Source organism: Oncorhynchus masou, chromosome 22 (genome assembly GCF_036934945.1).
Source record: "Oncorhynchus masou masou isolate Uvic2021 chromosome 22, UVic_Omas_1.1, whole genome shotgun sequence".
NCBI lineage: Eukaryota > Metazoa > Chordata > Actinopteri > Salmoniformes > Salmonidae > Oncorhynchus > Oncorhynchus masou.
In genome coordinates, this window is record NC_088233.1 from 29,306,077 (window position 1) to 29,333,410 (window position 27,334).

At 42.7% G+C, this 27,334-nt stretch overlaps 1 protein-coding gene across 1 annotated transcript; it reads right to left on the reverse strand.

Moving 5' to 3' along the window:
* Window positions 1-8,421: 8,421 nt before the first annotated feature.
* LOC135508813 (proline-rich transmembrane protein 4-like) lies at window positions 8,422-20,814 on the reverse strand. Its single transcript, XM_064929026.1, is given in 3 exon segments — window positions 8,422-10,084; window positions 10,087-11,598; window positions 20,127-20,814. Coding segments are annotated over 3 exon segments (2,844 nt in total). The 3' UTR covers window positions 8,422-9,440.
* Window positions 20,815-27,334: the final 6,520 nt, after the last annotated feature.

The window sequence follows — 27,334 nt, forward strand, 5'->3', positions numbered from 1 at the left end:
TGGGATCATTTCCATGCAAAGTGTGAGATTTATCACTATGAACTTTGCTTGAGAGTGTGCATACATTTATGCACAGCCATAACAATGCATAGGCACAGTGCAAAGTGGCGGAATAAGGGAACTGCTTGTCAAGCATAGAATGGGGAAAATATTCTGTATGTTGAAAATGTGTGAAATTGTGTGTTGAGTAATAATTAAATCATTCTTCGATTTAATTGTATTCCATTGTGAATCTTTATTTGTACAATTTTCTATATTGTAGAATAACAGTAAAGACATCAAAACTATGAAATAACACATGGAATCATGTAGTAAGCAAAAAAGTGTTAAACAAATCAAAATACATTTTATATTCTTCAAAGTAGCCACCCTTTGCACTGATGACAGCTTTGCACACTCTTGGCATTCTCTCAACCAGCTTCATGAGGTAGTCACCTGGAATGAATTTCAATTAACAGGTGGGCCTTGTTAATTTGTGTAATTTCTTTCTTTAATGCGTTTGAGACAGTCTGTTGAGTTGTGACAAGGTAGGGGTGGTATACAGAAGATAGCCCTATTTGGTCTAAGACCAAGTACATATTAGGGCAAGAACAGCTCAAATAACAAAGGGAAACAGCCTTTAATTACTTTAAGACATGATGGTCTGTCAATACGGAAAATTGGGCAATCGCAAAAACCATCAAGCACTATGATGAAATTGGATTTAATGAGGACCGCCACAGGAAAGGAAGACCTCTGCTGCAGTTACTTCTGCAGTTACTTCTGCAGGAGAGACAAGGACAAGTTCATTAGAGTTAACTGCAACTCAGATTGCAGCCCAAATCAATGCTTCACAGAGCTCAAGTAACAGACACATCTCAACATCAACTGTTCATCAACTGTTCAAAGGAAACTGCATGAATCAGGCCATCATGGTCAAATTGCTGCAAAGAAACCACTACTAAAGGACCCCAATATGAAGAAGAGAATTGCTTGGGCCAAGAAACACGAACAATGCACATTAGCCTGGTGGAAATCTGTCCTTTGGTCTGATGAATCCAAATGTGAGATTTTTGCTTCCAACCGCTGTGTTTTTGTAGGTGAACAGGTGTGTGGTTCCCACCGTGAAGCATGGAGGAGGTGATGTCAGAAGGTGAATTCACCAATTTGTAAGTCGCTCTGGATAAGAGCGTCGGCTAAATGACTTAAATGTAATGTAAATGTGGTGTGGGTGTGCTTTGCTGGTTACACTGATTTTTTTTAACCGATATGGATACCACATTCTGCAATGATACACAATCCCATCTGGTTTGGACTTAGTGGGACTATCATTTGTTTTTCAACAGGACAATGACTCAAACACACCTCCAGGCTGTGTAAAGGCTATTAGATCAAGGAGAGTGATGGAGTGCTGCATCAGATGACCTGGCCTCCACAACCACCAACCTCAAACACATTGAGATGGTTTGGGATGAGTTGGACAGCAGAGTGAAGGAAAAGCAGCCAACAAGTGCTCAGCATATGTGGAAACTCATTCAAGACTGTTGGAAAAGCATTCCTCGTGATGCTGGTTGAGAGAATGCCAAGAGTGTGCAAAGCGGTCATCAGTGCAAAGGGTGGCTACTTTGGAGAATATAAAATGTTTTTGATTTGTTTAACACTTTGGGTTGCTATGTGATTCCATATGTGTTATTTCATAGTTTTGATGTCTTTACTCTTATTGAACAATGTAGAAAATAGTCAAAATAAAGAAAAACCCTTGAATGAGTAGGTGTGTCCAAACTTTTGACTGGTACTGTATAATTGGACCATGTCAGAGCATCTGTTTATGATAATAATTCATATAAAGTAGGCTACAGTCATTTGTTAAATTAGAGGTGCAGGTGAAATACTATAAAAGACAGATGGGAAATCAAACGAGAGTTAGCTGAGCTTGCTCTTTCGGCACACGCTGCATTTTGCAGAGAGTGCGTTTTTAGAGATCGGTGGGACTTTTTTGCAGAAAGTACAGATTGGCTCATCAGATATCGTTTCCCAAAACCAATCTTATTGGATTTTTATTTAAGACCTGCTTTAGAAAGGCACACACACATGCTATTCCGGTGCACATGCAAGTGCTATCCACCCTCTGGTTTTTGCCAACGGGAACTTTTCAGTGTGAGCTTGCCTATCGGCATCTCACAGCCCTTGAAGAGCCTATGTTTTGGATGCAGTCATCAGCAAAACGACCAGTTACATAAAATGTCCATACACCATCGCACAACAGGTTGAAGTCAATAGGGGTTTCTTTGCCATCAGCGTTCCCAAATATGAACGGAGTAATGGATGGCACCCACATCGCCATAAAAGAACCATCCCAAAATGAGTTAAACTATGCAGCCTCAGCCAGCATGTGAACAGAAAAGGCTTCCACTCATCTGCAGGTGATAGGTTAAGTGATGTGCAAAATAAGTTGTTGAATGTGGTGGCAAGGTGGCCATGTGGAAAGCACAACTCGTTCATTCTGCAGAACAGCAATGGCACAGTTGCTTGCGAAAGTATTCACCCCCCTTGGCATTTTTCCTATTGTGTTGCCTTACAACCTAGAATTAAAATAGATTTTTTTAGGGGTTGTTATTATTTGATTTACACAACATGCCTACCACTTTGAAGATGCAAAATATTTTTTTATTGTGAAACAAACAGAACTTGAGCATGCATAACTATTTATCCCTCCCAAAGTTAATACTTTGTAGAACCACCTTTTGCAGCAATTACAGCTGCAAGTCTCTTGGGGTATGTCTCTATAAGCTTGGCACATCTGGCCACTGGGATTTTTGCCCATTCTTCAAGGCATAACTGCTCCAGCTCCTTCAAGTTGGATGGGTTCTGCTGGTATACAGCAATCTTTAAGTCATACTACAGATTCTCAATTGGATTGAGGTCTGGGCTTTGACTAGGCCATTCCAAGACATGTAAATGTTTCCCCTTAAACCATTCGAGTGTTACTTTAGTAGTATGCTTAGGGTCATTGTCCTGCTGGAAGGTGAACCTCTGTCCCAGTCTCAAATCTCTGGAAGACTGAAACAGGTTTGCCTCAAGAATTTCCCAGTATTTAGTGCCATCCATCATTCCTTCAATTCTGACCAGTTTCCCATTCCCTGTCGATGAAAAACATCCCCACAGCATGATGCTGCCACCATCATGCTTCACTGTGGGGATGGAGTTCTTAGGTGATGAGAGGTGTTGGGTTTGCGCTGGAAATAGCGTTTTCCTTGATGGCCAAAAAGCTCAATTTTAGGCTCATCTGTCCAGAGTACCTTCTTCCATATGTTTGTGGAGTCTCCCATATACCTTTTGGCGAACACCAAACGTGTTTGCTAGTTTTTCTTTAAGCTTTTTTCTGGCTACTCTTCTGTAAAGCCCAGCTCTGTGGAGTGTACTGCTTAAAGTGGTCCAATGGACAGAGACTCCAATCTCCACTGTGGAGCTTTGCAGCTCCTTCAGAGTTATCTTTGTCTCTTTGTCTCTTTGTTGCCTCTGATTAATGCCCTCCTTGCCTGGTCCGTATTTTTTGGTGGGCGGCACTCTCTTGGCAGGTTTGTTGTGGTGCCATATTCTTTAGATTTTTTTATAATGGATTTAATAGTGCTGCGTGGGATGTTCAAAGTCTCTGATATTTTTTTATAACCCAACACTGATCTTTACTTCTCCACAACTTTGTTCTCCACAACTTTGTCTCCACAATTTTTGGCACGCACCACTTTTCCGTATTTTTTGTTGTTGTTGAATTTTTTTAAACAAGTAATTTTTTCCAATTCTATTCACCTATTTGAACTATTTTGTGTATGTCCATTACATTAAATCCAAATAAATATCCATTTAAATTGCAGGTTGTAATGCAACAAAATAGGAAAAACTCCAATGAATACTTTTGCAAGGCACTGTATATGCCTACAGGAGGGTGCTGTTGAGGACGGATGGCATATTAGTGAGTTGTCTAGCTACTCATTTTAAGTATATTTGCCATTGCTAATGTGACTTGAATTGTCCTAATGGTCCTCTCTTTTTAGTTATGTTTTAATTTGTACAGGTAACCACAACTGAGTGAGCAAAGTAAAACATTTTGATTGTACTCAATCTCTGACACTCGGCACCTCTATTTCAGTCTCGGAAAATTATATATTTTTTGTAGCTTTTTTTGTTTTCCCTTTGTAGGTTATATTTCATGGTATGGCTTTGTGTATTCCCCAAGGCTTTAAAGAGATTATTTTGACCGTATGTGACCCACCGGCTTGATTCGGTTCTAGTAGCAACATAAAACAAATATTTTTACTTTTAAATTTGAGTAAAGTAGAGACTCAGAGCTACTAAACGGTATATCAGCCATACACTGCAGTTGAGGAACAATGGGAAAGTAATTCTGCTTTGAAAATTTATAAACTTGTAACCCCACTTTTGAGGAAAGGGCCCTTGGATGTTTTGGTACATGGTAGACCTACTGGAGAGCACTTTGTCTACACCTATTCCGCATCATTCACACCCTCTTAAGCCTTAGCCCCACCCATCTCTTTACAATTTCCACTTTATCTACTCTTTGGCCTCTATCCTAATCTGACTTTGAAAGTGTCCAGATAAAAATAATGCATAATTAGATGATGCTTACCCAGACACTTGTCTACATTGATGGGTCATGTGAAAGAAATGCTACAACCAACCCCAACCACATCTAGTTATGTGTATGGGCCACTATTGTCTATACATGTACACATGTTCCTGAAATACAATAAGTGGCCATAATCAACCTCAGACACACCTGGCTAGCTTGATGGGTCAAGTAATCATTCTCTTGCAAAGTGGAGTCTTGTTTAGACGTGTAGCTACCTGGCTAAACACTGAACTATATTCCCAATCCATAGCTACAGTACAAATGGATTGTCATAGCTTGTCACTATGCATAAAATGCTAGAGTATGAATATGCAGGTAGCTAAAGCGAACAAACTAGGTTCAAAGCTAGCTAGCTAACATTGGGCTACAACTAACAATGCAAATGGATTTCTAAGAACCTAATAATATTACCACACAGATCATACACGTAATGTTAGCTAGTGATCCAGTGACTTTCTGACAAGTTTATAAATGTATAATATCTGAAAATGTAGCTAGACTCTTACCCGTGTACATGGATAAACACTTCACGGCAGCATGTCTTTTCCGTTTGCTTTGTAGCTAGGCACATGAAAGTTCACATATTCCAGAAGGCATTTCTGCCAAAAAACACATTTTGATAAAAAATGTTTTTGTTAAAATGCCTCCCCTGTGAATTAGTGACGTGCGACATACGCTTAGCTTATTAAACATTCTAAATTCCCTTCGTAAGTACTATTTTATAATAATTTGTACCGCAATATTGATAAATAAGGTCCCAGGACTTGGACTCGAGTCACGATTTTCATGACTTATGACATGACTCGGACTCGACCAGTGAAGACTCGGACTTGGACTCGATCAGTAGTGATTTTGTTGTCAGAAAATCTCTTTGTTGCATGATTTAACAAAGTAGCTACAACAGCAAATATTAGAGTGCTGTATTATGTAGATATCTTTACAATGTGCAACAATGTAACAGAATTTAGATTTTTAAATGGTTGGACCACAGCTTTTAGCACTACCAAGGAACTCTTGACTCAAGTATAAAGGACTTTAACACTAGGGACTTTGGACTCGACTCTGACTCGAGGTTTAGTGTGTTGACTACATCACCGGTCTACACTGTGGATATTGCTATAATCAGGCTCTCACTGGATTCTCTTCAGTTTGGAATCAAACAAAACAGATATAAAGTAGATACCCAAATTCTGTTTTGTCTTTGTGTAAAGTTTTGTGATGTGTTATCTGATGAGAGCATAATTGTACAGTGACTTTGGCCTAGTCTTTAGTTTATCAGTAGACTGTTAATAATATGATGTATTTGTAAATATATACTGTAGTACTTGAGTGGATTTGAGAAAAGGAATATATATGTAGGCCACAATATAATACTGTATACCGTGTAATATACCTAGGGCTGGTTTCCTGAACACAGACTAAGCCTAGGCATGGACTTAATCATGCTCAATGTAGAGTGTGTGTCCTGGAAACCACCCCTGGATGTCTTTCTATAATTATCTTGTTAACCAGGCTGCATGTACTGCTACTGCAGATGTAGGATCTTAATTTGATCACAATTTTGATGCTCAGACTGTTCTTACACAGCAGGAAATGCAAGCTTGTAGTGTATTTGAGTTTGAAAAAAGGCTTCTAAAGTTTGTAATTTCCAGTTTAAAATGTCAGACTTGATTTGCCCCAACAAAAAATGTATCAACCCCTTCAAAAATGTACATTTTAATTATAATCCACATCAGTGGAGTTTGCTGAGGGGAGGAATGGCATCAAACACATGGAAACCATGTTTCATGTATTTGATACCATTCCACACCTATTCTGCTCCAGCCATTACCACACCAACCTCCAGTGATCTACTTAATAATTCAACATTTCTGTTGATGCAGGATTATTTTCCTGCTATAGCAAACTGGCTCAAATGAAGATTCTACATCTGTACCTGGTGGCAGTGAGTGAAGAAATGTTGTTTATCCATCTTCCATTTAATAAATCTTCTTCCTGTAGAAGACCTGCAGCTAGTTTAAAACAGTAGACCACTATCAGTTGTTAGTCAACCACCAGCAACGACAGAACCACTCTGTCTGTTGTGTTAACCTTTGTGAAGTGAACCTTGGGTGCTGAAAGTTGCACAAAAGCTGATCAGATGTTTTATTAGTGTTATTTATTTTGTTCTATCCTGGTGATCTCAATCTCTGGATTTTAATTCACTCAAGCTGTACCATGCTGTTGCATAAACCAGAATAAAGAATTTGACTAATCTACTGATCTCTTTATTTGGTGTATGTATGTTGTGTAGGCCTATCATGATCAATGAGCTGATTGACATTACTTGACATCATTACATCAGTTGCTGCCCATAACGTCATCACTAACATTGCGACAGCATATTTTTCCACACCAACAGAGGACAATTTGGTCTTTGTTATGCTTGCTCCCTGACTCGTTCCTTTTCTCCCTTTCTCCCTTTTCTCTTTCTCCTTATTTCACCCCTTTCTCCTCACTCCATTTTTAATTCTTATCCCAAGCCTAAGCTGTTTAATAGCAACATAAACCACACTCAAGGCTTACACTACAGATTTACATCTGTGGTAGCTAGATGAACAGACATTGAATTCATTACTATTACTATTTCTATTTTTAACTATTGCTGCTGACTACTGAAAAAAACTTCAAACTATGTTGAATTTTCAACACCTACAGTACCAGTGAAAAGTTTGTACACACCTACTCAATCAAGGGTTTTTCTTTCATTGTAGAATAACAGTGAAGACATCAAAACTATGAAATAACTATGAAATAACCAAAAAAGTGTCAGCCACCCTTTTCTCCGATGACAGCTTTGCACACTCTTGGCATTCACTCAACCAGCTTCATGAGGTAGTAACCTGGAATGCATTTCAATTAACAGGTGTGCCTTGTTAAAAGTACATTTGTGGAATGTCTTTCCTTCTTAATGCGTTTGAGCCAATCAGTTGTGTTATACAGAAGATAGCACTATTTGGTAAAAGACCAAGTCCATATTATGGCAAGAACAGCTTAAATTATTAAGACATGAAGGTCAGTCAATCTGGTAAATTTTAGGGACTTCAAGTTTCTTCAAGTGCTGTCGCAAAAAAACATCAAGCGCTATGATGAAACTGGCTCTCATGAGGACCGCCACAGGAAAGGAAGACCCAGCGTTACCTCTGCCTGCGGAGGATAAGTTCCTTAGGTACCATCCTCTGAAATTCAGCCCAAATAAATGCTTCACAGAGGTCAATGGAGAGTGATGGAGTACTGCATCAAATGACCTGGCCTCCAAAATCACCCAACCTCAATCCAATTGAGATGGTTTGGGATGAGTTGGACGGCAGAGTGAAGGAAAAGCAGCTAACAAGTGCTCAGCATATGTGGGAACTCCTTCAAGACTGTTGTAAAAATATTCCAGGTGAAACTGTTTGGGATAGTGGCAAGAGTGTGCAAAGCTGTCATCAAGGTAAAGGATGGAATCTAAAATATATTTGAATTTCTTTAATACTTTTTTGGTTTCCATATGTGTTAATTCATAGTTTTGATGTCGTCACTATTATTCTACAATGTAGAAATCAGTCAAAATGAAGAAAAAGCCTTGAATGAGTAGGTGTGTCCAATCTTTTGACAGGTACTGTAAGTTCAACTGAAACAACTCCATGTGATATGGTCTGAAGCTCATGACAATGTATAGAGTTGGAGAATCCCTAAAGGTCTACAGTATTATCTATAGTGTATCTGTTGTGTGTTCATACACTACACTTAATGACTTATGTTTTCAAACATCATAAACGTAATGTTTTGTTTATCATACCTTGTCTATGATACATGCCATACAGTATAAATGTTTTCCATGTACATTGTATTTACAAATAAAACATTTTACACAGCCTTCAATGATGTATGTACAGTATGACACATATACTCTTTGTAGAAAAAAGGTTTGAAGTCAGTGTGAATATCAGAGGATGAGCTGGTTTTCAGTTAGATTAGTTCCTGTCTGAAAAACGTTGTTAGATCTCTCAGATTGATTTGGTGTTGGTTCCATAGCAACATTTGGCACTTGGACACTCTAACACAACTCCTGGTTGATATTGCTGTTGCGACTTAAACAGATACGCTTGTGGTAGGGCACCAGTTATAAATGCTTTATAAGAACAAATGTTTTAATAAAAAAACAGATATAATGTAAGGTATGACAGCATTTGCTACACTATGTTCACTCTCCCCCAGTAAGTACCACTAAAGCCTGAAGTGATCTTGCAAATGTCTATGGCTATCGTCAACACTACACTGACATTAGTGTTCTAATCTACTCCACATTGGTTGGTTCAGAAAGTTGGTTCATTTAGCACTTATTGTAACTCTATAACTGTACACTTATAACTGATCAAATAGAGCTGTATCTCTTTATTTAGTTCTAATTAAGTCTAATTTATGTCTATTTTCTACATGTAGAATCCCAGAAAACTGTAATTAATAGTAATGCCTCCAAACACGTCTGATGTAGCAGTGAAAAAACTAATTGAGCTCAATGTTAACCACTCAAACACAAATGTTAGCTTATCAGTTAAGTCCTTAGATCTCTCTAGAGGTTAATATATAATCTCTGTGCATTTTACATCATATCCTTATGTCCTTACATAACAGATAAATATATTGGTTTAGCTCTGCAGACTAACAGTGTCTTGTGGCGCATGTCAGAAGGTGAATTCACCAATTTGTAAGTCGCTCTGGATAAGAGCGTCTGCTAAATGACTTAAATGTAAATGTAGATGACTCATGGTTCAAACCCAGTAGTATCGACCTACAGGTCAATAGTGTCACTGCACACGCTAAGAGCATCGATCTGTCGGCACACGTTGACGAACTCCGCTTGTACGGCCAGATCCCGTTCCAGCAACTTGCTTTCACTCAGGTCCTCTCTGCTCGCCAGCCGCCCCTCCCCCTGACTGTCCTGTGAGGCGGAGCTGAGGGTGCGGTAGCGTCTGTGGTGGGAGAGGTTGGGGAGCGTCCTGGGCAGACTGCTCTGGGAGGGGAGCTGCCCTCTCGTGGAGTGGGGATGCGAATGCGCCCCTCCTGTCCCCGGTCTGGAGAACAGACCCTGGGAAGACCCACTCAGGGATTCCTGGCACATGCAGCTGGAGTTACTACCTCTCCACCAGCGCTCAGGGGGAGAGATGGGATCACCGTGGCCTGGGAGGAAGCACCCTGGCTGGGGAGGCCGTGTAGGAGACATATCAACATCTCTACATGAAGAGCTCCGGTAGAGGGAGCTGTCGGCTGAGCTGTGTCCAGGTTGTGAGGCACTCTGGCTGAGGTGGGAGCCAGGGGAGTTCAAGGAGAGGCTGGAGGATGCGTGGAGTAGCCTGGGATGACTGAAGAGACTGTGAGGGAACAGGGTTTCACTGTACAGGGCCTGGTCTATGCTCCGGGACAGGTCGATTGGAGAGGGGGGCGCAGGTACATTGTGGAGTCAGTGTCCAGAACTAGACTAGCCTGGGAAGAGCCCTGGGATGCAACCCCAGCTTGAGGCATCCATGGTGGGCTGGGAGGGTCAGGGAGGTGGGGGTGTCTTGAGGTTCTGGTCTGGCCAGGGTGGGTGTTAAGGTTAGGATGCAGGTTCAGTCCGTTTGAGGGGGGGTCCATTAGTGTATAAAGGGGGAACGCTTCGGACTGGCGCTTACTGATGACATCACACACCACCAGCTTCTCTTCCTGCCCCAGGGACCAGGGGCAGGGAGGGGGGATGGCTGGCGAGAGGGGAAGGGGGTAGCTAGGCCCTCCTGAGGGTGAGGCACAGGGCAGCTGCACCCAGGACCCCGGACGGGGGTTGCAGTTGGGTTTAGTCCAGGGGCAGGAGTTGGAGCAACAGAAGAGGAGGGGATGAGTGCCGATGATTGACAAGGACAGACACACCCCCACCTCACAGAGCCTGCAGCCCAGCTGGTAGCCCCACCAAGGCCAGGGCTGAAACCCTGCCCCAGCACTCACCCCTCCAAACCCCATTGCATGTAACATCCCATACAGCTGGAGCCCCCCACAGCTTAACAGGCACAGAGACCCTCCTACCCCAGCCCCTGCCGCCCTGCTCCACTCCCCAGCCTCAGCGAATGGGCAGCGGGACGGCCGCCCCACCAACACCGGGGAACCTGTTACCTCTCCTTCACCATCACTCAGCCGTTGGACATGCTTGGTGTCTTGTCGTACAAAGCAGTAGAAGAGAAGGAAGGAGCAGGGGAGGAGGAGGCAGAGGAGGATGAACATTCCCTGGGGGAGTAGGAGGAGGACAGGGAGGCTGGGGAAGACATGGAAGAGAGTTATGGAGCCCAGGGAGGCCCCAAAGTGCAACAGGGAAAGGGAGAACAAGAGACAGGGCCGGGGTAGAGCTGAGAGAGGGAGGGAGAGCGAGAGGGAGAAAGGGAGGGAGAGGTGCATGCGAGAGCGGAGGGAGATGAGGAGGAAGGAGAGTGAGAAGGCAGAGGTGAGGCAGGGTAAGGGTAGCTCAGAAAGTAGGAGAGAGCCCAGAGCAGACAGGCGGTCCTGGTGACTATAAGCATCATACAGCAGAGTGAATGCTCTAGTGCCTCCAGTGGCCAGGAGGAACAGATGCAGCAGGGTGAAGTAGGGGCTTCCAGGGGGGCAGCGCAGGGGCAGGCCTAACAGGCAGAGTACAGATATCAGACCTAATGCAGCGAACACAGATCCTAGACCATAGATGTGGACCTCCCAGGCAAAGCCCCAGGTGGCCAGAGCTGAGTTCCAATCAGAATACAGAGGCACGAATAGAGGAGGGGTTAGAGACAGAATGGGGTGCTGGGATTTATTTGAGAGGATGTCATCAGGGTAAACAGGGCTCCAGGATTGATTTGTGTTGCAGGGTGTGGCCTTGGTCTCCAGGCTGCAGTTGAGGGTAGGTGTCTTATTGGTGGCTGCCTTAGGCCACACCTTCTCTGGAGACACACCTGTAAAACAGAAACAAAGATGATTGAAACTGATGCCAAAATCAACTCCTTGCCCCTATCCCCTATCCCCTATCTGAGGGCTTTCATAGGGTGAAACATCACTGAGTGCAAAAGTACATGCTCATAACTGGGAATCTCCAACTGGGTCAGAGAGAGAGAGCCAGGGGGCGGGGAAGAGAGACTGGGCAGATTAGGTAGTATTGACCCCATTGCTGTTCTCATTCGTGAACTATTTATAGATTGCAGAAACTGGCACACTCACTAACATTACATAATTTATAACATACTATTGTAGATGCACATACCCTTTCCATATGTCTGTCCCCTATGAATACATGCCATCTGAATAATGTAGATGCTTCTATTCCCTATGTGCCTGCCTACTGCCTCTTCATAGAGCAATACAGTACAGGGATAGGAGCTCTTTTTTCCCCTTCTTTTTTAAACCTTTATTTACCCAGGCAAGTCAGTTAAGAACAAATTCTTATTTTCAATGACAGCCTAGGAACAAGTGTGTTAACAGAAAGACAGATTTGTACCTTTTCAGCTCAGGGGTTTGAACTTGCAACCTTCCAGTTACTAGTCCAACGCTCTAATCACTTGGCTACCCTGCCGCTCTGCGACAAGACCTCTGGTCCCTCCTCTTCACATGCATGTGTGTGCAACCAATGTGAAATGGCTAGCTAGTTAGCTAATAGTGTTTCAATCGGTGACGTCACTCGCTCTGAGACCTTGAAGTAGTTGTTCCCCTTGCTCTGCAAGGGCTGCAGCTTTTGTGTCGCGATGGGTAGCAACACTTCAATGGTGACTGTTGTATGTGTGCAGAGGGTCTCTGGTTCGAGCCCAGACAGTGACGGAAGGTGAAACTGTTACATTGATGCTGCTCACCCGGATCACTGGTTGCTGCAGGAAAGGAGGAGGTCAAAAGGGGGTTGAGTGTAACTGATGTGAAATGGCTAGCTAGTTAGCGGTGGTGGGAGCTAATAGCGTTTCAATCGGTGACGTCACTCGCTCTGAGACCTTGAAGGAGTTGTTCCCCTTGCTCTGCAAGGGCCGTGGCTTTTGTAGCATGATGGGTAATGATGCTTCGAGGGTGGCTGTTGTCTATGTGTGCAGAGTTTGTCTGGTTCGGGGCGAGGAGAGGGACGGAAGGTAAACTGTTACATGTGCATGTGTTTGTTTTATCTTTATTTTAACAGGGAAGACAAGTTGAGATTTAGGTCTCATTTCCAAATGCGCACTGTACAATACAACACAAATATACACACTATACCCAACATACAGTTGAAGTTGTAAGTATACATACACTTAAATACACTCATTAAAACTTGTTTTTTTAACCACTCCACAAATTTCTTGTTAACAAACTATAGTTTTGGTTAGGTCGGTTAGGACATCTACTTTGTGCATGACACAAGTAATATTTCACTTAAAATTCACTGTATCACAATTCTAGTGGGATAGAAGTTTACATACACGAAGTTGACTGGGCCTTTAAACAGCTGTCATGACTTTAGAAACTTCTGATAGGCTAATTAACTAAATTTGAGTCCATTGGAGGTGTACCTGTGGATGTATTTCAAAGCCTACCTTCAAACTCAGTGCCTCTTTGCTTGACATCATGGGAAAATCAAAAGAAATAATCCAAGACCTAAAAAAAAAATGTACACCTCCACATTGACCTCCACAAGTCTGGTTCATCCTTGGGAGTAATTTCCTAACGCCTGAAGGTATCATGTTCATCTGTACAGACAATAGCACGCAAGTATAAACACCAGGGGACCACGCAGCCATTATACCGCTCAGGAAGGAGACGCGTTCTGTCTCCTAGAGATTAACGTATGTTGGTGCGAAAAGTGAGACTCAATCCCAAAACAACAGCAAAGGACCTTGTGAAGATGCTGGAGGAAACCGGTACAAAGTATCTATATCCACAGTAAAACGAGTCCTATATCGACATGACCTGAAAGGCCGCTCAGCAAGGAAGAAACCACTGCTCCAAAACCACCATAAAAAAGCCAGAATACGGGTTGCAACTGCACATGAGGACAAAGATCGGACTTTCTGGAGAAATGTCCTCTGGTCTGATGAAACAAAAATAGAACTGTTTGGCCATAATGACCATCGTTATGTTTGGAGGAAAAAAGGGGATGCTTGCAAGCCGAAGAACACCATCCCAACTGTGAACCACGGGGGTGGCAGCATCACGTTGTGGGGGTGCTTTGCTGCAGGAGGGACTGGTGCACTTCACAAAATAGATGTTATCATGAGGATGGAAAATTATGTGGATATATTGAAGCAACATCTCAAGACAACAGTCAGGAAGTTAAAGTTTGGTCGCAAATGGGTCTTCCAAATGTACAATGACCCCAAGCATACTTCCAAAGACGTGGCAAAATGGCTTAAGGACAACAAAGTCAAGGTATTGGAGTGGCCATTACAAAGCCCTGACCTCAATCCTATAGAACATTTGTGGGCAGAACTGAAAAGCGTGTGCGAGCAAGGAGGCCTACAAACCTGACTCAGTTACACCAGCTCTGTCGGGAGGATGGGCCAAAATTCACCCAACCTATTGTGGGAAGCTTGTGGAAGGCTACCCGAAATGTTTGACCCAAGTTAAACAATTTAAAGGCAATGCTATGAAATACTAATTGAGTGTATGTAAACTTCTGACCCACTGGGAATGTGATTTAAGAAAGAAAAGTAAAAATAAATCATTCTCTCTACTATTATTCTGGCATTTCACATTCTTAAAATAAAGTGGTGATCCTAACTGACCTAAGACAGGGAATTTGTAATAGGATTAAATGTCAGGAATTGTGAAAAACTGAGTTTAAATGTATTTGGCTAAGTGTATGTAAACTTCCAACTTCAAATGTATATATATATACACACACACACACACACACACACACACACACACACACACACACACACACACACACACACACACACACACACACACACACACACACACACACACACACACACACACACACACACACACACACACACACACACACATAAATATATATATGTGTGTGTGTGTGCGTATGTATATACATATATATATATAGACATACTACTATACACATACTACTATATACACATACTATATATATATATATATATATATATATATATATATATATATATATATATATATATATATACACATACTACAGTTCAAAAGTTTGTGGTCACTTAGAAATGTCCTTGTTTTTGAAAGAAAAGCACATTATTTGTTCATTAAATTAAAATAACATCAAATTGATCAGAAATACAGGGTGGACATTGTTAATGTTGTAAATTACTATTGTAGCTGGAAACGACTGATTTATTATGGAATATCTACATAGGTATACAGACCATTATCAGCAACCATCACTCCAAAGGCACGTTGTGTTAGCTAATCCAAGTTTATCATTTTAAAAGGCTAATTGATCATTAGAAAACCCTATTGCAATTATGATAGCACAGCTAAAAACTGTTGTTCTGATTAAAGAAGCAATACAACTGTCCTCCTTTAGACTAGTTAAGTATTTGATCTCATACAATGCTGTGTACTACTCCCTTCACAAAACAGCGCAAACTGGCACTAACCAGAATAGAAAGAGGAGTGGGAGCCCCGGTGCACAACTGAGCAAGAGGACAAGTACATTAGAGTGTCTAGTTTGAGAAACAGACAGTTCACAAGTCCTCAACTGGCAGCTTCAATAAATAGTACTCGCAAAACACCAGTCTCAACGTCAACAGTGAAGAGGCGACTCTGGGATGTCCGACAACCACCAGTCCAGCTATGTTTTGCCATTCATCTCATTTACTGTTATTCACATGGAATTAATTCAAGAAGAACAGCAGGGGAGGGCGATAGTGTGTCTGTGACAGAGGAGAGAGAGGGAGTGGTAGAGATGAATGGGAGATGAAGGGGCGATTGAGAGAGGGGAGAAGAGAACGGGGATTGTGGGAGATGAGGAGGCGTGGAGTAAACTGCCCTGTGAATATAAAACAACCGTATTTTCTGGCAGAATACATATCACACACACACACACACTGTGGCACAGAGAAGACAGAGCTGACAAGTCCCATTCCTTTCCAACACACACTTACTTCCGGCGCCAACAGAGAAGGCCGCCTCACTTCGCGTTCCTAGGAAACTATGCAGTATTTAGTTTTTTTACCTGTTATTTCTTACATTGGCACCCCAGGTAATCTTAGGTTTTATTACATACAGTCGAGAAGAACTACTGGATATAAGAGCAATGTCAACTCACCATCATTACGACCAGGAATACGACTTTCCCGAAGCGGATCCTGTGTTTTGCCCACCACCCAGGACAATGGATCAGATCCCAGCAGGCGAACCAAAACAACGACGCCGTAAAAGGGGCAGACGAAGCAGTCTTCTGGTCAGGCTCCGGAGACGGGCACATCGCACACCGCTCCCGAGCATACTACTCGCCAATGTCCAGTCTCTTGACAACAAGGTTGACGAAATCCAAGCAAGGGTAGCATTCCAGAGAGACATCAAAGACTGTAACGTTCTTTGCTTCACGGAAACATGGCTCACTCGAGAAACGCTATCAAAGTTGGTACAGCCAGCTGGTTTCTTCACACATTGAAACAAGAAACAGAAACAAGCATCTTTCTGGTAAGAAGAGGGGCGGGGGCGTATGCCTTATGATTAATGAGACGTGGTGTGATCATAACAACATACAGGAACTCAAGTCTTTCTGTTCACCTGATCTAGAATTCCTTACAATCAAATGTCGACCAGCATTATCTACCAAGGGAATTCTCTTTGATCATAATCACAGCCGCATATATTTTCCCCCAAGCAGACACATCAATGGCCCTGAACGAACTTTATTTGACCCTATGTAAACTGGAAACCACATATCCCGAGGCTGCATTCATTGTAGCTGGGGATTTTAACAAGGCTAATCTGAAAACAAGACTCACCTAATTCTATCAGCATATCGATTGTGCTACCAGGGCTGGTAAAACCCTGGATCATTGTTATTCTAACTTCCGCGATGCATATAAGGCCATCCTCGCCCTCCTTTTGGAAAAGCTGACCACGACTCCATTTTGTTGCTTCCAGCCTATAGACAGATACTAAAACACGAAGCTCCCTCGCTCAGGTCTGTTCAAAGCTGGTCCGACCAATCTGATTCCACGCTTCAAGATTGCTTTGATCACGTGGATTGGGATGTGTTGCGCACTGCATCAAACAACAACATTGACGAATACGCTGATTCGGTGAGCGAGTTTATTAGCAAGTGCATCGGCGATGTCTTACCCACAGCAACTATTAAAACATTCCCAAACCAGAAACCATGGATTGATGGCAGCATTCGCGCGAAACTGAACCACTGCTTTTAACCAGGGCAAGGAGACCGGAAACATGACTGAATACAAACAGTGTAGCTATTCCCTCCGCAGGGCAATCAAACAAGCTAAGCGTCAGTATAGAGACAAAGTAGAGTCGCAATTCAACGGCTCAGACACAAGAGGCATGTTGCAGGGTCTACAGTCAATCACGGATTACAAAAAGAAAACCAGCCCAATGGCTGACCAGGATGTCTTGCTCCCAGACAGACTAAACAACGTCTTTGCTCGCTTTGAGGACAATACAGTGCCACTGACTCGGCCCGCTACCAAAACCTGCGGACTCTCCTTCACTGCAGCCAACGTGAGTAAAACATTTAAACATGTTAACCCTCGCAAGGCTGCAGGCCCAAACGGCATCCCCAGCCGCGTCCTCAGAGCATGCGCAGACCAGTTGGCTTGTGTGTTTATGTTAGGAAAATTATGATTAAATGACTGAACAAATCATTTTAAATGGAACTGTAACTAAGTAAACTTATTCTCTGTTTTATTATATCTGATTAACAATATGAGTTCATAAGGAGGGATTGTGTGACAAGGAGTAATTAAAGTTAATGAACACCATTCCAACTGGGAAGAAATTAATGGGTTGTGGATTAAGTAAACAGATAAGGTAGTTAACCTATGGTTGAACTGACGAAACTGAGCTCTGGGGTGTTTTCGATAAGGCTGTGAGTGCATTCCTTGGTTTTCTGTTAATTAGAACTGTCAGCTAAATGGTGATCAATAATGGTGAAGAGTCAAACGTTAATTCAGCTGTGTTGTCCTGTGTATGTGCTAGGGGGTCAGAATGAACTCAGAATGAGCTTTTAAAGTTCCCTTTGACCCGGTCTGGAGGAGGAGATTCATTTTAGGAGCAATGAAGTGACGTCATGTTATTGTATATAAACTGTTGCTCGTGGTAACGTGGCAGCGCGCTCCGAGAATAAATTATGTTACCTATTATTGAAAAGTCTGGTCTCCGTCTATTTTATGCAAACAAGAATCTTACAAATTCTCATAAAATAGATTAAGGGAATTCAATTAATGAAAACATATTGGAATAACGCAATTGCAGTAACATTTTACGGACATATTCAATCAATCCTTATCCTAGTCTGCTGTTCCCACTTGCTTCAAGAGGGCCACCATTGTTCCTGTTCCCAAGAAAGCTAAGGTAACTGAGCTAAATGACTACCGCCCCCGTAGCACTCACTTCCGTCATCATGAAGTGCTTTGAGAGACGAGTCAAAGACCATATCACCTCCACCCTACCTGACACCCTAGACCCACTCCAATTTGCTTACCGCCCCAATAGGTCCACAGACGACGCAATCGTAACTACACTGCACACGGCCCTAACCCATCTGGACAAGAGGAATACCTACATATGTGAGAATGCTGTTCATCGACTACAGCTCAGCATTTAACACCATAGTACCCTCCAATCTTGTCATCAAGCTCAAGACCCTGGGTCTCGGCCCCGCCCTGTGCAACTGGGTACTGGACTTCCTGACGGGCCGCCCCCAGGTGGGGAGGTTAGGTAACAACATCTCCATCCCGCTGATCCTCAACACTGGGGCCCCACAAGGGTGCGTTCTGAGCCCTCTCCTGTACTCCCTGTTCACCCACGACTGTGTGGCCATGCATGCCTCCAACTCAATCATCAAGTTTGCAGACGACACTACAGTGGTAGGCTTGATTACCAACAACGACGAGATGGCCTACAGGGAGGAGGTGAGGGCAGACGGAGTGTGGTCTCAGGAAAATAACTTCACACTCAACGTCAACAAAACAAAGGAGATGATTGTGGACTTCAGGAAACAGCAGAGGGAGCACCCCCTTATCCACATAGATGGGACAGTAGTAGAGAGGGTAATAAGTTTTATGTTCCTCGGCATACACATCATGGACAAACTGAATTGGTCCACCCACACAGACAGCGTGGTGAAGAAGGCACAGCAGCGCCTCTTCAACCTCAGGAGGCTGAAGAAATTTGGCTTGTCACCAAAAGCACTCACAAACTTTTACAGATGCACAATCGAGAGCATCCTGTCGGGCTGTATCACCGCCTGGTACGGCAACTGCTCCTCCCACAACCGTAAGGCTCTCCAGAGGGTAGTGAGGTCTGCACAACGCATCACCGGGGACAAACTACCTGCCCTCCAGGACACCTACACCACCCGATGTCACAGGAAGGCCATAAAGATCATCAAGGACAACAACCACCCGAGCCACTGCCTGTTCACCCCGCTATCATCCAGAAGTCGAGGTCAGTACAGGTGCATCAAAGCAGGGACCGAGACACTGAAAAACAGCTTCTATCTCAAGGCCATCAGACTGTTCAACAGCCACCACTAACATTGAGTGGCTGCTGCCAACATACTGACTCAACTCCAGCCACTTTAATATTGGAAAAATGTATGTAATAAATGTATCACTAGCCACTTTAAACAATGCCACTTCATATAATGTTTACATACCTTACATTACCCATCTCATATGTATATACTGGACTCTATACCATCTACTGCATCTGGCCATCTTTATGTAATAAATGTATAACTAGCCACTTTAAACAATGGCACTTTTATATGTTTACATACCCTACATTACTCATCTCATATGTATATACTGTACGCGATACCATCTACAGCATCTTGCCTATGCCATTCTGTATCATCACTCATTCATATAACTTTATGTACATACTCTTCATCCCTTTACACTTGTGTGTATAAGGTAGTTGTTGTGAAATTGTTAGGTTAGATTACGCGTTGGTTATTACTGCATTGTCGGAAGTAGAAGCACAAGCATTTCGCTACACTCGCATTAACATCTGCTAACCATGTGTATGTGACAATAAGATTTGATTTGACTTCAACAGAAAACATACTACCACTAACTACTATGTACTGCTACAGAGATATGGAAACATAAAATACACATTTCCTGAAGGGAAATATATAAGGGGATACTCGTCACACTTCCACAGTAAATCAGTTAATTCTCCACCAGTGTTACACAAAATAGAAAAATAGGACAATTATTTCTGATCAATATCCTATTCTTTCTTACTAACATCCTGAGGGTATTGTAAAAGCGGACATATAACTATAAGACGGGAATGGGGGTTGGATTTGAGAAGTTTGTCTTACCTGTGTCTGAATCTGTGAGGTTTTCTGTGTCATCCTCCAATTCTGAGAAGTCTCCAGTCTCCATCACAATATCTCCTTCCATCATGTCTCTGTGTGGGGTGGCTGGTTGGTCCAGAGATAGCAACCCTTTGTCTGTGGCCAAGGCTATGGGTTGGTCTTGGTCCGGGTCCGTAGTGGAGCCTAGCTGTGCTGTCACTGAGGTTGGTAAAGTAGGCCTAGTGAGTGGATTAAAGCCTGGGGTCTCTGTATAGTCAGAGCGAAAGAGAAGGATGGGTGTTGGTCTACCAATACTAGCTCCATTCTGTGGGAGTGACAGATGTATCAGAGGAGTCTGTCCATCCTGTGAAGTTGTTAGTGGGGATCCAGCCTTCTCCCTGGTGTTGCTCTCGTTCAGCTCGTTTTCAGGATCTCCATCCTGGATCCTGTCTGGTAGTCCATTCCTAAATAAGGTCCCAGTTGGGGGTTTGATTTCCATCCATGCAGTGACACTGTCTGCCTCTGTGAATCTGAATGTCTCCAGCCCTGTTTGTCTGGGGACAGTTTTAGGTGACTGCTCAGGGCTTTCCAGCAAATCATGGTATTCACCAATAGTTCCTTGAAACTCGTCTGTGTAGTCCTGTTTCTCAGTTTCCTCAGGTTCCAGTATGGGGCCCCTCAGCCCTGGAAACCAACCCAGAGAGTCGGCCATTCTGGCTCCAGCGTTGAGGCCTACCAGAGTCCAGTATGCCTCTAAAGGGCTGTGTGAAACCTGTACATCTGTCTGTGTGTCTGTGTGTGGGTGAGGTGGTGCCTCTGTCGCCAGGGGGAAGGCATGCAGATGGAGGGGAGGAGTGAGGGAGAGGAAGAGGAGGAGCAGGAAGAGGAAGAGAGAGATACACATCTTAACAGCCATAATGGAGACCCTATAGTATAATCTTCTCTGTGAAGTCACATGATGCAGGTAAATCACATGATTCCCAGCGAACTCCTCTTTCACCTCGACCCCACACACCTCAGTATCAGCTCACCTGCAGAACACAGACAACACACACCTCAAAGTCAGAATACAAAAAACTGGAGCCATATATCCCTCTTCTCCTCCACTAGAAAACAACATACCCTTCAATGTATACACGCATACCCCGTTAGATTTTTCCATGCCTCTCTCTGCCAATGCTCTCAGGAAGTAGCACAGCAGTCACCATATATATTCCTACACACCCAGCTAGCACATTTGGTTCTTTGGAAGTTGTGGGAACCTACGTCTTTGGCTTCCCATTGGTTCTGGGAACAAAGTCACACGTTTCCTGACCGATAAAACTTAACGTTTTTTAAACATGTTCTGGGAACGTTAATTTTTAGGTTGCCGGGAGGTTCTGAGAACATTTTACTACGGGTTCCTGAAAGTTTTCCTGGGAGGTTTTGTTATTGTTCTGAGAACAGAAATTAGAAGTTATTTAGATTTTTTTTTGTATAACTTCCATAAAACATTCACTGAATTTTTCGAAAAGACTGCTAGCTTAGGTTAACAGTTTTGAACTCCAGGTACAGATAGGACACATGGAAATTCATTTGCTTAGGAATTAATCATTTGCGGCACAGCATCAGTGCGATTTGAACCTATGATCTTCTATTCTCTTGCCATGGAACTAGTCCACTGCTCCACCAGGCTGGCATTTTTTTAAACTCATACAAAACTGTTCATTTTGGTCTATTCAAATGGACCCCATTTCAGAGGAAACAAGCACTCATTAAAATCAGGTGTGTCCAATTAGTGGGCTCGACCAACACACCTGAACACACTTAACAAGACATAGGATAGAGAGAGTTTTGTTGATGCAGAAGACGGAATGTATAGGATTTTCAATGTAATAATTAAAAAGTTATTTGAACATTACTAATGTTTTCGTGTCGTTTTTATGGAACGTTTTCATAATGTTCTGAAAACATGCCTTTAAATAGAACCACAAGGAAACCTGAAGAACGTTGTTTCTCAACGTTGTTAAAACATTTTTTGAACATTACTTAAAATAGAACCATGAGGAAATCTGTTGGAAACGTTTTGCTGAAGTATTGAAATTCCAACAGAAGAACGTTGTTTCTTCATATTCTCTGAACTAATTGAGAAAATGCTCAATGTCAAACCAGTAGCAGAACAATCCTAGAACATGACAAAAGATATATATATTAAATGTTACCATGTTTGAACTTTTAGAAAATGTTCTGTTAAAGTAATGAAATACCAAGAAAATAACGTGATTTTGTCAAGTTCCTTAAATGTCCTGAGAAATGTTCCAAAGCCAAGCAACTATCCTGCACCATTCCCAGAACATTGTGGGAAGGTTGTATGCAAAATAACCATAGGTCAACCCCGCCTTCACCAAGTGCTAAGAAATATATGCTGTGTGCTAGCTGTGCACACAGCAACAGCAACAATTTCAATCTCTTCCTCTTGATCATTGTCTCTCTTCCTTAGCCCTTCACAACTCCCCAAACCCTACCTCAATCTATATATTCTGGATGCACAAACACGCACACACACACACACACACACACACACACACACACACACACACACACACACACACACACACACACACACACACACACACACACACACACACACACACACACACACACACACACACACACACACAGCCTGTAGTACTCACTGTGCTGCGTCCCTCTGCTCTCCATCAGACAGACAGGAGAGGGAGAGGTCCCAGCTCAGCCAGACAACGTCCCTCTCTGTCCCACACCATGCTCCTGCTGCTTCCGTTGCTGCTGTAAAGATCCCTCCGTCTGTGTGTGTGTTAGACTGAGTTAGAGGTTCACTCTGCACACTCCTCTTCTCAGTATCACTCACACACTCAGTATGCTCCTTCTTTCTATCCCTCCCTCCCTCGTTCAAGGGTGTGTGTGTGTCTCTCTCTATGATGTGTGTCAGGAATGCATGGTTCCCGTGGATACACCTCACTGGGGCAAATAATTCATCAGTGCGGTCTGGTCGTATTATGGGATGGGAGCCAGTGGGGGACAAAAAGGGTTGGCGCACACACACACACTGCAGATAAATATGCCTGTAAGAACGAATCGTTAACAGGAGGATGGTATTGTGCATAGAACTAACTATCAGATCAATATAGTGTATTGGATGTAATTTGCAGCTGGAGTTGAAACCAACCCTTCTGTCATGATTAACATAAAAGCAATAGTCAGTGTGAGAGTGAAGCCAGTACATCACAAATTATAGAACAAACATCACAAGGAATTTGGAACTTCTTTGTAAGCTAAGAATGCACAACTTGTGATTTTGTATTGTAATGCTGTTAGTTTGGCATCTTCCTTCTGTTATCACACCATATCTCTCTCTCTCATGTCTTATATACATACCCATTTCTCTCTCTGTCTTTAATTATCATTATCTCTCTCCTACTTAACATGTTGATGTCATCAGACTCTGATAGATATAGTACTTTATCTCCCTGCGGGGTAAAGTCCAGGCTCCTGTCCTCATTTATTTCCTCTCTGGATACTTTAAAATAGACACTGATCCACATACTGTACCTTGTTAATCTGTGTAAATCTTCAATCTGCACTCGATGACTGTCCAGAGTGGCTTAGGACTCCACATATGGGCCATTTTGCTGTATCTATATTATAGATCAGCTCTGCTAGTATACGACTGACTGGGGTTTGGATTATGGCTGAGCATAATTGATTACAATAGTGCATTCACAGGACATGAACCAATACATCTAGCCTCTGTCTATTCAATATCATACATCGTTAGAGCAATAACAAACATGCTTTGGTATACAGTATTCCAGTATCTTGAACTTACATTAGTACTGACCAAATATCAATTGGATTTAGAGCAATGAAGAATGGATCATCTTCAGCATCAACATCTCCTCTGTCCCTCCTGTCTGTTGGTCAGACAATCAGGCAGGTTTATGATAAATAAAGCTCTTATTTATCCCTGGCTGTAGCAGACACATTAGAGCACTCTGTCCCACCTTTACTTACCCCAGGGAAATATAAGACAGGCAGACAGACGGGCAGACACACAGATGGTTTCATGTGATCACGTGATCTTATGTGAAGTTAATGTCACAACATGTAAAGCAACATGTGATAACATGAAACTACACGTGAAGATGCGATCACATGTGAAGTGTTCCAAAAACATGTTTTCACTTGATTTCACATGAGAAATTTCTCGGGAAATCATGTGATTTTCCACATGTGAAATCAAGTGTATTTTCTGAAAGGCCAGTGTAAAATGAGAAAGAGTTTGGTCTCAGGGTTGTAGCATTATCTGTCCCTGTGGATCAGCAAAATCATTGATCCATAACCAGAGAGAGGACCAACAATTGATCAATGATGGATCAATAACAGTCACTAGGACCTGCTCACAATAGGTCAAACTGGAGGTGAAGGGTCACAGAGTATTGGATAGTTAGCTGGGGTAAAATACTAACCGGGCATTCAACCAGGGGTGTTCTGTACCACATTTAAAACTGTTAGTCCACTGAGCTAAAGCTCCGAGACTCAACACAATCCTTCCGGTTTCCGACAACAGGTGGCCAAATGTGCTGTAGTGGGTTAGGAAAGCCACACCAGAGTCGACAGACACCCGGTGTGATGACCGCACAGGAAGGCACCAACCAGCCAGAACTAAAGGGGTCCGGAGTGGAACAATGACTGACCAAACACATGATCTCAGCGTTGGGCATGGCAAACCAGTATTGGGCATGCCTCACACTGGCTATACAAACCCCCTACACACACTTAAACACAGGAGGATATACACACACAGACTTGCACAGGATCACCGACACTCGGTAACACAAAAACAACATACACAGCTACACACCATGTACGCTCACACACGCACGCAGACACACACACATTGTCTGCCTGTATGGTTGCTGAGTCAGGTTTGACAGGGGATGACTTGTCCAAACAGTGGGGCAGTGTCCAAATGTGTGTGTGTGTGTGTGTGTGTGTGTGTGTGTGTGTGTGTGTGTGTGTGTGTGTGTGTGTGTGTGTGTGTGTCATAAAGGCAGAAACCCATTTGCATGCACAAGAGATACTACGATTCAGATCATACCTGATAACGAGGATTGTGCCCTCTGCTGCAAAGAGCACTGTAGCAGCCATATGAATGAATAAAATACTGTTAAAACACATTGCTGTTTCAACTACGCGAAAACAATATGTTGAGAAGGTATGAGGATAAAAATGTAATAAAGAACTAGAAAAATGTCATTTTCTGAAGTAAATTTGGGTGCTTGCTAGTTTTGAAGTATTTATGGTTGTGAAATAGTAGTAGTAGTGGTAGTGATGGCAGTAGTAATGGTTGTAGTAGTAGTAGTAGTAATAGGGTTTTCATAGGCTACGGGCTAGTTAAAGTATAGTGACCTATTCTGGGATGGTTTGTAGGTGTGGAAATATTATAGTGTGTACTAGAGCATCATAAGCCATAGAATGTGTTTATGCTCTCAAAATGCTTTAGTTTGAACAATCTTGTCACGCCCTGATCTGTTTCACCTGTCCTTGTGCTTGTCTCCACTCCCTCCATGTGTCGTTTATTTTCCCTGGTGTATTTATCCCTGTGTTTCCTGTCTCTCTGTGCCAGTTCGTCTTGTTTGTCAAGTCAACCAGCATTTTTGTTCCTCAGCTCCTGTTTTCCCAGTCTTTCTTTTCTCGCGCTCCTGGTTTTGACCCTTGTCTGTCCTGACTCTGAGCCCTCCTGCCTGACCATCTGCCTCCTGTGTCTGTATTTGGGTCTCGTCTTGTGCCCTTATAGTACGAACTGGCCATGACAGACCCAGCTTGGACCGCTCCGTCACGCTGTCTCCCTGCAGGGAGCCACCATTGGGAGGCATGAGGAGCTATTTCGGGACCTTTTGGAAGGGTTTCGTTCCTTGACGGAACATCACGACCAAGGGTTTAAGGTGATAATGGAGCAAATCCGTGAAGTAGCTCACGGGCAGCACGCCACATTTGAAACCTCCCAACCACCCAGTAACCTTTTTACTAGTTATGGATTGGTTCAACCTTCAAGCCCTTATAAATCTTAAAGTTTTGTGCTGTGATTTCAGTTTAGAATGTTGAAGCCTGCATTCCGCCATTGAAATGAATGGGGATACAACAAGCTTTAAAGTTCATGAATTATGAATGGTAGAAAAAAGCTGTGTTGATGCCATCTAAGTTGAGACATTCTGCACATTTGGGTTGGTGTTTGTAGTTGAAACAGATCAAGAGCAGTGGCAAATAAATGTTTTACCTTTAGTCTATGGAGCTTTAATACAAATATAAAACAGTTATAGTTCAAAAAGTACAAAAGTAACTACAATCTTTTTTACAAGCAATCTAAGTTGAGTTCGTCGTTACATGTCAATGTTGGTTTGGTGTTTGTAGCTTTAATGGTTCAAGAACAGTGGCGGATCCAAATATTTTCCATTCAAACCTATGGAGCTTTTATGAAGATTTAAAATGGTTATAGTTCAAAGAGCATGTGGTATCAAAAGGCTATATACTGTACAAGCAACCTATTCCAAGCAACCTGCATGTTTTATAGTTTTTATAGTTTTTATAGTTTGAATGACATTTCTGTATATGTGTACCAGTTGTTTTAGCTAACATTCCACTCCTTGTCACTCCTGTCATTTGCCAAAGAGACTGGTATTTCGGCAGTCTCAACGCTAAGTATGCAGCCAGCTTAGTAGCTGATTGGTTGTTGGAAACAACATTAATCTTTTCCATGACAATTGGTCAGGAGTTGTTCTCAGTTGTTATGCTCTCTCATTGTGTTTTTGTGTGGTCAGTAGTTGGTTAGGTGTGGTCAATTGTTATGTGGATGTGGTCAATAATTGTAGTTGTGTGGTTCAGTAGCTGTGTGGTTAGTTGGTTGTGGTTCAGTGGTTGTGTGGTTCAGTAGTTGTGTGGATGTGGTCAGTAATTGTAGTTGTGTGGTTTAGTAGTTGTCTTTCAGTAGGGTTGTGGTCAGGAGTTGTGGTCAGTAGTTTTGTGGTTGTGATCAGGATTTGTGGTAAGTAGTTATGGTCTCTAGTTATAGTTGTGGTGTGGTCAGTAGTTTTAATAAGTATGTACGTGTTTGGTTCAGTTGTGTGGTCAGTAGTTGTGTAGTTGTGGTCATTATTTGTGTGGCTCAGGAGTTGTGAGGTCAGTAGCTGTGGTATTATGAGCAGTAGTCTTGG